We start from the raw sequence: 13,190 nt of genomic DNA, 5'->3' as shown, positions 1-13,190 counted from the left end.
TCCTCCCTTCCTCCCTTCCTTTCTTCCTTCCTTCCTTCCTCCCTTCCTCCCTTCCTTCCTTCTTTCATTCCTTGTCTCCTTCCTTCCTCCCTTCCTTTCTTCCTTCTTTCCTTCCTTCCTGCTTCCTTCCTGCTTCCTTCCTTCCTTCCTTCCTTCCTTCCTTCCTCCCTCCCTTCCTTCTTCCTCTTTCTTTCTTTCTTTCTTTCTTTCTTTCTTTCTTTCTTTCTTTCTTTCTTTCTTTCTTTCTTTCTTTCTTTCTCTGTCTCTCTCTCTCTCTCTCTCTCTCTTTCTTTCTTTCTTTCTTTCTTTCTTTCTTTCTTTCTTTCTTTCTTTCTTTCTTTCTTTCTTTCTTTCTTTCTTTCTTTCTTTCTTTCTTTCTTTCTTCTATCTGTCCTCCCTCTCTCCCTAAAACAAACAAAACCCAGGGGGAAGGTGACTCAGTGGATTTCAAGCAATGCCCAGAGACAGGGAGGTCCTGGATTCAAATTTGACCTCAGACACTTCCTAGCTGGGTGACCTTGGGCAAGTTACTTAGGCCTCATTGCTTGGTCTTTATATAGTGTTGATTCTAAGACAGAAGATAGAGTTTAAAAACAAAAAAGAAATCCTTGTCTTCCATCTTGGAATCAATACAGTATATTCATTCCAAAGCAGAAGAGTGGTAAAGGCTAGGCAATGGGGGTTAAGTGACTTGCCCAGGGTCACACAGTAGTAAGTGTCTGAGGTCACATTTGAACCCAGGACCTCCAGTCTCTAGGCCTGGCTCTCATTCCACTGAGCTGCCTCTCCCTCCGCTTTTCTTAAAGCTCTTCAAATGGATCACTCCTTCATCTTTCTGACATTCCATCTTATATCACGTTTATTGTGTATATGCTTTGCCTTGAGTGTCTTGATGGAAAAGAGCTGTTATTTTTCATTTCCGAATCCCTAGCACTGAGTACAGTGCTTGCAGGCACAGCACAAGTGATTAATGAGGGATTTTCAATGACTTTAGCCTTTGTTTAGGGGTCTTGATCTGTGATGTAGGGAACTCCCAGTGTGGAGGCGCCTGCATCTCTCTGGAGGCATGGAGAGGCTAAATGACTAAGTCAGAGGCAGGCGTCAGACTCCTTTCTTCTTGGCTCCAGGGCAGGCCTCTGCCCACCAGACTGTTTACCAAGTGTCTCCCGTGTCAAGAATTTCTGATCGAGGAAGTTTGGATAAGATATGGTTACCATAGAGATGAGACAAAGATGACACATCCTTTTTAAAATTCAATTTTCTTTTCCGTTCCAAATGTTCTCCCTTCCCTACCTATGGAGAAGGCAAGAAAAATAAGCTCATTGCAATGGTAAACACGCCTAGACTTGCAAAACAAATGTCTGTGTAGGCCACATTCCAATATTCAAAAAAGGTGAAAAGAAAAAGGGCGAGGGGGATGCTGCAATCTGCATCCTGGGTGCATCCGTTCTCTTACTGGAGATAGTTATCAACATAAGTTTAAAAAAAAAATCATTTGGGGCAGCTAGCCAGTGCAGTGGAGAGAACATCAAGCCTGCTGTGGGGAGGACCTGCATTCAGGTCCGATCTCAGACACTCCCCAGCTGTGTGACCCTGGGCAAGTCACTTAATCCCCACTGCCTAGCCCTGACTGCTCTTCTGTCTTAGAAGTCTTAGAACTGAGTCTAAAACAGAAGGTAAGGGTTTAAAAAATAAAAAGAGATGAGTAGGGAAAATGAAAAGTTATTCATTAAAGACAAGAAATGTTTTAAGATAAAATAAAGAGACAAGAAAGCAGGAGGGGAAGATGGAAAGAAACAGGGGACAAGGAGAGAGAGAGGGACAGAGCCACCCGCAGGAGCCAGGGGAGAGAAGGCAAAGAAAAGGGAAGCAGGGACAGGAAGCAGCTTCGGGATCCAGGGGGGAGGTGATGGGCTGTTTGTTCTATTTCTTTCTTTCCAATCCCTGACAGGCTCTGCAAGGCTCTGCAGAGAGGTGCAGAACTGGGGCTTCTTGGCCTCCAGCTGGAGCCAGCGCTGGGGTCCCCTCCTCCCACTTGCAGCCCAGGGAGCCTGGCTATCGGGGCCAACAGGCTCAGGTTGCGCAAGGTCTGGGGAGAGGGACCCCGGCAGAGCAGGTTGCTGGAGTCTGTTGCTTTCTTTTCATTAACTAGTAACTCTAGCCTGAATTTTCTTCTCGTTTGTCTGTTTTACTTTGTTAAGCAACAGAGGGGACCAGGGTGATGCCCTTCAGACCCATCCCTATTCAACTTTCTCTTTTGTTAATCCTCAAAATCCAAACCATGGCTGGAGCTCTGCCTCTTGGTGACCTCATTTGGGGTTTTCTTGGAAGATCCTGTTGTGGTTGGCTATTTCCTTCTCCAGCTCATTTGAGGGATGTGGCTGCTGAGGCTGGTAGGGTGAAGTGACTTGCCCAGGGTCACACAACTGGTGTCTGAGATTTGAACCCTGAAAGATGAGTTTTTGTGACTACAGACCCAGCACTCTATCCACTCTTTACTGACTCCTAAATGAGTTCCTTGTTTCCACCTCTGGGGCTTTGCTATGTCCTCTCCCTGTCTGAAATGCAAACTTTCCTACTCTCTGATTCTGCATCATCCTATCTTATCCTTTGGGGTATCCTTAAAACCCTTACCCTGCAGGAGGCAACCCCTTACTACTAGAGACCTTCATTCCTCCGTGCAACACTCCCAGAATTCCTTTTGCCTCAGTGGTGCTCGGGTGCCCTCTGCAGTTTCTAGGTGTTTCCCATGCATGTGTCTTGACTCCTCCTGGGCTTCAGGAGGCCTGGGTTCTGGTTCTGACTACAACTCATCCTGTGACTTTGAGGCCCCTACTCTGGGCTTCAGTTCTCCTGGCAGGCAATGAGAGGGGTGGATTATATGATCTCTAAGGTTCCTTCTAACTGACAGTCTGGGAGTCTACAAGCATCTTCTGCTACTGCTCTTTGCTAGGCCCAAAGTACAGTGCTGCAACTGGGAATTCTCACACCTGGAGCAGATTGGCATGGGGTACATGGCATGGAGGACAAGACCCTGCGTGTAATCAGGCCAAAAGAGAGGCTAGTTTTCTGTGTTCTTGAGAGTCCTTCCCAAGCCTCTTTAGGGGCTGAAGGGGAGCCAGCCCTTGGGAGAAGGGTGCCATCAAGGTTACCCTGCTAAATAACTGAACAATGGGTGCTGACCCAAGAAAAGTGTGCCCGACCTGCTTTCAGTTTGATCAGCCGATTTTGCAGCTTTTGCCACCCATGTGCAGGCACTAAGCATTCTCAATGAAAAGCCCAGTTAGAGCTTGGGTGCCGGGTTACGGGATTGTGGGGGTGATGGGACACCTGCGCCAGGCCAGTGGCATAGGCAAAGGGCAGGGAGAGCTCCACCGCGTGGAATGGCTTGAGTCTGCCCAAGTGGAAGGCTTGGGTTCAAGTCCTCCTTTGGATACACTCTAGGCATGTGGCCAGGGGTATTTTAGCCGGCTTCTTAGTGACTTGGGTGACTCTCAAAGACTACAAGTTGGTGGGCGTTGACACTGCCTTAATGGAGTTTCCACAAAACCTTAAGTTCCCTATATAGTGATGGAAGTCAAGACTGAGGGAAAAAAGGAGAGGTCAGGGGAGATCATAAAACGTGTACCGCTTACCCTCCTGAGGGCTGTTGGGAAAAACCCTTTCTGTCCTAGTAACCACTCTTACAGATAGGACAAGGGCTAGGCAATTGGGATTAAGTGATTCACCCAAAGTCACACATCTAGAAGTGTCCGTGGCCCCACTGGGACCCAGGTCCTCCTGACTCCAGGACTGGCTCTCTATCCGGAGCCACCCAGCTGCCTCTTTTTAATAAACCTTACTCCGCATCCTAGTAACAACTCTAAAACAGAGGGACAAGGGCTAGGCACACAGGGTTAAGTGGCACGCTCAGGGTCACATAGGTAGGAAGGTCCTCTCTACTCCAGGCCTAGCACTTTATTGTGCCACTCAGCTGCCTCTAGTTTATAAATCTGAAGGCAGCCTTTATGGGCAATGAGGTGACTCAGTGGAGAAGAGCGCCAGGTCTGGAGTCGGGATTATTTGTTTTCCAATCTGGCTGCAGATACTTCATTGCTGTGTGATCTTGGGCAAAACACAACTCCAATTGCTTAGCCCCTGCCACCTTTGTCTTAGAACTGATACTAAGACATAAAGGGTTAAAAAATAAAACAACTTCAGGGGGAACTAGAACTTTTCAGAATACGCAAATACCAACAGACTGAAAGTCATGAGGTAGACAGATGGCTGCTTGTGACAAAAGGGGAGGTTGTGAGCTAGGGGAATCAGAGTTAGGCGGGTGCATTTAGAGGAAAATGAAGAGTAGTGGCAGATGATTGACTGCAGAGCCCCAACGTGCCACACGGCACCTTTGGAACTGAGGCAGCCGAGATGCCAAAGTTAAGGAAAGATGAGATGTTAAATTAGAAATGAAAGAGTCGAGTGCACCACTGAGAACATTTACCACATATGCATTTTTAATCACAAAAAGTAAAAACAAACTTTACATAAAATTTGATTTATATACATTCTTTACAGAACAAAAGTATTTACAAGTTCACAATATATTAAGTTACTGTAAATAAAATTTTGTTAGTGTGTTTAACAGCCACAAATATTCATAGCATATGGAGTTCCAACACTTATGTCACTAAATATGCACAAATTATTACCACCTTCCTAGGTCAGTCTCAGCTTTCACAATACACCCAGCTTCTCCAAACAAAACAGAGTACTGAAAATGAACTGCAGCTGCTTCCAGGCTCCAAAGCAAAGGAACAGCCCTGACCTCCTAGAAACTTGGAGAAGCCAGTTCTGAAACTATTCTCCCTGGCAGGTACCATATTGGCTGCTGCTAATTCAGCCTGAAGCTGGGCTTCTCAGTTCTTTGTTCTGCATGCCACAGATATGAGGGCAGGGGAAAGGAGGTGGGCAGATCCCACCATTTTTGCCACATGTTCAAAACTGATCAGGTAGCTTTGGAAGGCAAAGGCTGAAGCCTTATTTGTTTGAAAAGAAACTGGGGATTATCTGTGGCTTCCTGGAAGTGAGCAGAGTATGGTGATGGGGAAAAAGTCACCAGCTGGAGGTGGGCAGAAGTGGCTTGATGGCTGCTTTTTCTACCATCACCTTTCACAAGCTTGTTTCCTCTTTCTGTTCAAGAGCTTTTGTAGCAGTGAGTTGATAAATATCTGTTGACTGACACACTAAGAGGTGAAGTGGTAATTATATAAGCAGAGTCACACCACATGTATCTACTTACCAAAATTATTTAATAGGCCTCACCAAAAAAGTATGGAAGTTTTGAGGTCTCAAGAGAGAGGAATGGCAGATAACTCTTAAATGATTCAGGGCAAGGAAATCACGCAGCGATAGGGCCAGATGTTCACAAGTGCTGGGTGGATGATTTCTGAACATGACCCTCACTTGGGCCTTCACTGCTTACAGGGTGTGGTGTACTTGGATGTGGTGCAAAAGAGACAATACCTGTTAGTCTTCCAAAACTCACTCTCCTCCTCCAGAATATTCTTAGTTTCAGGATCTCAGTGGGAAAGAAGCTTATTGGATCCTAAGACACCACAAATTCTGCTTACCCGACTCTCACACTTGGCATTGTGGCTGGAGTCCTGGCTGGCTAGCTGAACTGCTCTGGCATCCTACTTTAAAGATCTAATGTGGCCTTGCAGAAGTGGAACTACAGGGATAACTGGAGGCTTTTTTTTGATGAGCTGGTCAGTTTTGCTGAACTAGGTGTTTTTTCACTTTTAAAAATTGTTACATAAAGGATTGTTGTCTGGGAAGGGATGGAAAAGCAACAATGGGAAAAGGTGAGGTTGAAACAAAAGATGTTAATAACCATTTCTGGTTATAAACCCCCACAGTGGCAGACTCAGCTGAGAATAAGACTGGAACCCCTGAGATCATCGCCTGACAGATGGGCACCATCTAAAATTTCTCCATCTTCCTAGAGAGGTAGGTCAAGACCTTGATATTCTCAACCCACAAGAGTTTGGAATAAGGTTGGGGAAAAGGAGGGTGTGTAGCAGTTTACAAACTTCCATTAAACATTAGCCATCTCTTGGAATCAGGGACATGGAAAGACCAACAGTTTGTGGGTCTGGAGGCAAGTAGAAAAAATGAATGCTGATGGCAGTGGGTAAGAGTGTATTTTAGTACCATAGTCCTCTCATTTAACATCCACTCTTATATTTTCCTCTAGGCCCTGACACTTGAGGGTTTCATGAATAAACTCCTCAGGAATAAGACATGAGAATTGTTAATGTAAATAAAAATTTTCAAAGCAATTTCGGAGCAGGACCCTGTTAAGCTATAGAATCACCACTGGGATAGGCAAGGGGGGTGATTGAATTTGGGAACTGAGGGGATCTCTTCTATTTTTAACAGAAGCTCTAAAGGAGAAACAAGCCCTGTTGCCCAAGTCCTGTTCGACTTGACACAAAGCTTTCTACTTCTGATTTCACTGTCCATACCGCCTCTCCTCCCTCAACTGTGGCTGTTTCCGGTTTAGAAAGAGAAGAAATGAGAAAAATAGGAAATGAGAGTAGGCCTATGCTTTGGGGCCTTTGCATGCTCAGTATAAAAACCATTAAAGCCCTACCTTTTAACATTTATTAAAGGAATCCCACCCCCAAACCCCAGCTATGAATTCCAGCATTGACTTCCTAGTGCCATCTTACAGCGATACTTGGTTTTGAAATCACCACTCCCGCCTCAAGGTCCTGAAAAAATCCCTGGTCATGGAGGGTTCCCTTCTTTTTGTGAAGGGAATATGGTTGAACACTGAAAAACAAACCCTGAGGGAACTCCAACTAAAACTGGGCCATATCCTTGTCTGATGATGTATCTGGAAACAGATGATGTATCTGGAAACACCTGGCCTGGGAATTCTCCTGGACAAGCTCATCTTCTGCCATGTTATGACTGATCACCATAAAAGACATATATAGCTGGTGCCATCTGTTTTTTTCTTTTTATTCCTTTTTAGAAGATTCTCACAAAGACATTTTTTAACTTTCCCTTTCTCCCCCCGCCCAGTCTTTTCAGCACCTTCCTTTTGTGGGTTATCTTCACCTGTTAGCTTGTAAGGTCCTTGAGGGCAGGACATGTTTTGTTTTCTTTCTTTAACCTTTACTTTCCATCTTAGAATCAATAGCTATATTGGTTCCAAGGCAGAAGAGTGGTAAGGGTTAGGCAATGGAAGTTATGACTTGCCCAGGGTCACACAGAAAGGAAGTATCTGAGGCCACATTTGAACCCAAGACACCTTCCATCTTTCAGCTTGACTTGGACTGTTTTTGTATTTGTATTCCCAGTACTTAGCCCAGTGCCTGGCACATAGTACATACTTAATAAATGATACTGGCTAATAAATTCTAAAGCCTTTCCAGCCTCCACACCTTTTCCCCAAGATGGTCAAGGTAGGTCTACAAAAAAGTTAAATAAGGTCAGCTCATCTCCGACATTCACCTCTGTTATTCCGTGCCTAGATTAAGTGGCTACTTGAAGGCTGCAGAAGCCTGAAATTCTGCTGGTAGGTGTAGTCCTTTCTACTAATAAATACTCTGACTTCGAGAATCAGTATTTTTCTCTCATTACTCTGGTTCTTCTGTCCACCAAAGCAGGTCATGGTCCCTCACCCTATGTCTTGGCAGATAGTTTTTTTGGGCTGTTAAGGTCAAAAAGGAAAATCATCACTTGGTGGTCAGTCCTCTGGTGATAAGGTCTCTGAACTTGGTTTAGGCTGGCACTCAGATCAGAATCCCTTCTTTCTGAACTTCTACCTGAAGCCTTCCTTTCCAGCTGAGAAAGGCCTATAAAAGCTCGTGTTCCCTTGGGGGGCAGTCTCTGATAACCCAGGGTCACCTCCACAGTCCACAATGAGACACTGGAAGAGCATGGGAATAAGTGGCAGAAGATACAGGCCAATGGTCTCCGAGTCTTTCATAAGACCAGACTCTCTACCAAGGAGAAAGCTTTGGAAACCAGCATTTCTGATCTCTACATGCTCTCCTTGCCATGAACCCAACTTTTATCTCAATACAGCTATTTAATCTATTAAAAGGGACCTACCAAAACCCGAGACTTGCTGGATTCTTTGCCAAAGCAGCCCCAACTCCAAAGGCACTCAGAGATAAGGCAGTTCTAGTGATGAGATTCCCTCTGCTCTGGGAATAAAAACCTGATCTTGTTCTTCATAACTGCTTCCACAAGCCAGGAATAACCAACTCAGTTTGGCTATCAAAATTTCAGAATTGCTATAAACAGCAAAAGGCTGATTCATCAAGACACAAAACTGATTTTTTTTTTGAAGTTTAGCTTACTTATATTTAAATTTTCTGTCTTGTTATAGGGTGTTTGAGATTATTTTTTAAAATTCTTGCTTCTATACAATGAGGATTTTTTGGTCAAAAGTTCTTTCTCCTAGTTCTCATTCTTCTTGTTCTCCCTTCTAATCCTCATGGGCTTCTAATTGATATATACTGTACGTGGTCCTTCAAAGGGACTTCTACAGTAGTTTTCATCTTCAGGCTTCAGAATGGTAGCTGGCTATATCGACTGGATCTTGGGAAGGAGAGCTAGCTAGGTGAATGCAAAAGGGAGCCCATTTGGAGAACATGAATAAACTCTAACGTACATATGTATACAAACATCTTTGCAGAATTTCTCAACTCTAACAAAGTCAGTATGAATTCTGAATTTCAAACAAGTCTTAAGTATAAATGCCATACCAGGCATGGACTTTGCCACCCCTGGCAAATTCAAAAGCCTTGCCAACTGAAACTGAATGTAAACTATGGCAGGTTCTCCCAGGCTTTGAGGATGGCTCCAAGTTTGCATCAGGCAGAAACATATTTTCTGAGGACCAGCCAAGTAACAGAAAGGCAATAGCAGTCATAGGCTGGCCACCTGGTGGCAAAATTTTTTTGGCTACAGCAACAGGTAAATTTTAAAATGGTTCTTCAAACCAGTCCCTAAGATTCAGAGCATTTAGACCATCAAAAAAAAAAAAACCTAACTTCAAAACAAGGGATCAATTGGAAGTCTATATTCTAATAACTTGTTGCAATGGTTCTTTGTGGAATTGGCAAAACCACAGCTATTGGAACATGCTGGTGGGTCACCTTTCAATGGTGGCTATTTGAAGACTTCCACTAATTAATCCCTTCAAGGTCATTTTTATGTAAATGTAGCATTTCCCAGAACCTTTAAGCTCTGTCTTGGAGCACATGGTGAAGGAGAAAGAGCTCCTGGGTTTAATTTATGACCTCCACCCTGACTATGTAGGCGACTTTGGGCAAGGCACCCTGTTCTCTGGGCCCCTCAGTCTGATTTGTAATCTCTAAAAAGAGGGACAGACAAAAGGATCTCTAAGGTCCCTTCCAGTTCTGAATAGATTCTAAAAGTTTATGACGTTGCTATGCTCTAATCAGTTCCTCCAAGGGCAAGCCCAGGAAGTCTCAGCTACCAGAACAGTTGTGGAGCAGCCCTTCAAAGGCTCCACGAACAAGGAACTCTATAAGCTTGCCTAAATTCACATCAAACCTTTTCTTCTGAATTCCAAAGCAATCCCAAGTCATGATTCTAAGAGGACCATATTTTCTACAAGTAGACTTGATTTGGGTTTTCACATAAATAAACAGCCAGTTCTTTTAACTAATGGTTCCATTGAAATCCACCATTGTTCTATTCTAGGACAGTTTATCATTTACAATCTAGGATGGTTCAAAATGACTCACTCACACAGCAGCTATAGAAAGAGGGCTCTACATTCTCACATGCCCTTTACCAAACAATAGGTAGGACTATAACTCAGGAAATTTAATTTAGTGGAAGGGGCCACATGACTCATAAGGCTGACAGAAAAATCCATTGGGACTTTGTGTTTTGTGGGATTTCTCCTGATGCTAAGGATGGAGGCCTGAAGGTAGCTCCTGGTACTGCTCTCAACACCAGTCCTTCATCAATTAACATCAGTTTCTAGCAAAAAGGTCAATTCTAGCTGCTGGCTTTCTATAGCTCTGAATGCAGTCACAGACTGGATGGTTAGTCTTGTGTCTTTTTCTGAGCAATGGTCTGGCCTTCCCACTGGGTAGTAGATGTTTTTGCCTTAAGATTTTTGAGAAAGGCAGCAGAACAAGAAATGATCCATGACATTTATACCATATTGCTGGTGCTTTATGACACCATTTCAGAAAAATTTTTACTAGACTCAAATGCCCAATGAAAACAAAACAGCTTTACAAAACTGAAAAAAAGAGGAACAACCCACCTTATTTCTCAGTAAAACAGCAGCCTCACACCCCACCGTTAGTCAGCCAATAATGCATGAGTTCCTCCCCTAACCACACTATGACATCAACTTGACACATCTGTAAAACATCTTTCACAGAAGAAATTCAAATCCTAAATATCAAGGCCAGGGAGGAAACTGCTTCCCAAGCTGGCCTACTTCAGCACTACTCCCCCTCTGAAAGACATTCTGGTAAGGCAAAACACAATCCCTTGACATGGGTGGGATCACAAGATGTGTTACTGGGAAAACAAATCAGATATGGAAGGGAGAGAAAGAGTTGAAAAAAAAATTGGAGAATCAGAACAATTTGGGAGAACAGTATGCTGAGGAACTGCCTACTCAAATTACTATCAGTCTCTAGTCAGAGTCTGACATCCCTAAGGCCTCCAGGAAGGATACTGGCAAAGAAGTACACTTGCTAAGAGTTCTATCTGAGGACATACTAGTTGCTCAGGGACCAGTTTTATCTTGCTAATATGGGCCATTCTATAGTCAAGTCAATAATATTGAGGGAAACAATGAAGCCAATCCTGAAGAAGTCTCCACTATAGATCTGTAAACTATGAATGTCTAAACAGAATTAGGTCAGGACAGAGAGGGACTGGTCACTCAAGGGGACAGTTTTACAGCCCCAATGTTGGAAAGCTAAAAGCGGTAAACTTAAGAGTTAGCAGGAAGGGAAGAACCTAAATGTCCTCTGTGAAGAGCCCCTTCAATGGGCCAGTGGTGAGTCTCAGCTGCAAAATGTCTGCTCAGGCAGGTGCCATCTTTTTGAGTTTTCCCCCTTCTTGTGAATTCTTCAAGCAGTTAGTATTTGAAGTTAACCAGGAACCCAGGCTTTAGCATAACCAGCCTATGGGGAGTGAATTTTTCACAGTCTATCTAGAGAATATGTGAGCATGTCTATATCGTACACAAGGAAGGCTACACTGAGCACATATACTACCCGAATCACAAAATCACACATGCAAAGGGGAAACAACTAAGTAACCAACCCCTGAAAAGAAATTTTGTTGTTTCGGTCTTTTTTTATTTCCCGCCCCACCCACCCAATCAACCTGATCTTCTCTTTTGCTCTACCAGGTTCTCTTGGGACAGAATCCTGGTCCTTTACATTTCTGAGTTGGTAGTTCCGTCGCAAATCACCAAGGGCTCTGTTCCTCTTGGGCCAACGCTTATCTTCCAATGATCCACACTGGCATAGCCTTTGAGAACAAACAACAACAGGGGATCATATATTTTTCTAATTGTTAGTGCAAAGACAGTTACATCAATAACAAAATGAAAAGGCCAATAGTCAACTCTGAATGATGCTTGAGCACATTACAAGATCTTGTTTTCTAAGGTCTGAGTTTATTTTGACTTAAATAAGCAGAGAATGTGAAATTATTTGCTAACCCTGCTTATTACTTCCTATAGTTGCTGTGCAGTGGTATTGTACAATGTCCTGGAATTCCCATCTGTTAGAAGAACTCAGGCAGTTAAGTGGCTCAGTGGATAAAATGCCAGGCCTAGAGTCCAGAGAACTTGGGTTCAAATCTGACCTTGGACACTTTCAAGCTATGTGACTCTGGACAAGTCACTTTAACCCCATTTCCTAGCTTTGCCACTGTTCTGTCTTAGAACTGATACTAAGACAGAAGGTAAGGATTAAAAAACAAACAACAAAAAAACTGTCCAAAGTAGAATGGGATGGTATAGGACATAAGTGGCTTTTTCCTCAAAGGAGGTCTTCAAGTCAAATCTGGATAACCTCCTATCAGATACAATGCTATGGAAAGGAAGACTATTCAGCTAAGTTAGACTGGGTCACTTCTAGATCCCTTCTTTGAGATTCTGTATAATTCTAATTCTGGATCAGAAGACTTGCATCCAAGTTTCATCTATGACAATGACAAGTTTTGTGAGTCTTGAGATGGTGATTTAACTTCTCTGGGACTCTATGAATGGCAGCTAAAATCTCTGCCCTCCCTACCTCAGAAGGTTGTGATCAAATTAAGGAATAAGTACACTTTTAAATGGTAAATCACTATGTAAATTTTAGTGTTATTATTAAATGTTCTCAAATTCAACAAGAGACTTTTAAAACTAAAGCACTTAATCACAATGAATACAGTTAAGTTGTAAAGTACAAATACAACAATTTGAGAAAGAGGGCTGCTTAGAGAAATCATTAATTTAAAATTTATTATCATAGGACTTATAAATGGAAGAATGTTTGAAATCATCTACTTCTATCCCCTCATTTTATAGATGAGAAAACTGAGATCTGGAGAGTTTAAAGTCCATTCCTTTCTCTTTTGAGGGAGGCACTTTTGTGGTTGCTTCTGGGTTTGGGAAACTTATTCCCTATATGAAGTATTAAAAATATCTTTTGTCTGAAGTGCCATGAATTCATATTCTAAGACAATATTCTATTCAAATGTATTTATGTAAAAAATTAATATTCTAAATCCAAATATATCACTGCTATCATCACCCAAAGACCATTTTCACTGTAGAGAAACCAAGTCTAAAACTTGAAATCAGAATCCTATTTCAGTCCTTATCACAGTAATTCCTGCATGCCATTTTCCCCCACTTAAAGTTTCCTGCCCCAGTGTCACTGGCAAACATCAGTTCAATCAATGTTTATACTGTGTGTAGTCATTGTTATGGTTTAATTTTAAAATCTGAAATAAAATTTAGAATTTGATTAAAAATTATATACATTTAAATTCTCCCTGAATTGGTGGTAGCCTACATGTATGAAGGATAAATTTCTCCTCAAATCTATCCTCCCAAGGGAATCACAGTATCTCAAAGTTAAAAGTTAAAATGAAACTCAAGAGGGATACCTAAACAAATACAATCCATG

General features: G+C 42.7%; 1 protein-coding gene across 5 annotated transcripts in view; it reads right to left on the bottom strand.

Moving 5' to 3' along the window:
- Positions 1-4,474: 4,474 nt before the first annotated feature.
- Positions 4,475-13,190, bottom strand: part of C2H6orf89 (chromosome 2 C6orf89 homolog) — a 46,186-nt gene continuing 37,470 nt past the window's right edge. For all 5 annotated transcript variants that reach the window (XM_007483804.3, XM_056818150.1, XM_007483803.3 and 2 more), the window contains one exon: positions 4,475-11,538. In XM_007483804.3, coding sequence (XP_007483866.1) covers positions 11,444-11,538 — 95 coding nt within the window. In that variant the 3' untranslated portion in view covers positions 4,475-11,443. The remainder of the gene's footprint in view (positions 11,539-13,190) is intronic.

This window comes from Monodelphis domestica, chromosome 2, assembly GCF_027887165.1.
Source record: "Monodelphis domestica isolate mMonDom1 chromosome 2, mMonDom1.pri, whole genome shotgun sequence".
In the NCBI taxonomy this organism is placed as follows: Eukaryota; Metazoa; Chordata; class Mammalia; order Didelphimorphia; family Didelphidae; genus Monodelphis; species Monodelphis domestica.
Note: the sequence above shows the minus strand (reverse complement) of the source record. Positions and strands in the feature narration are given on the sequence as shown.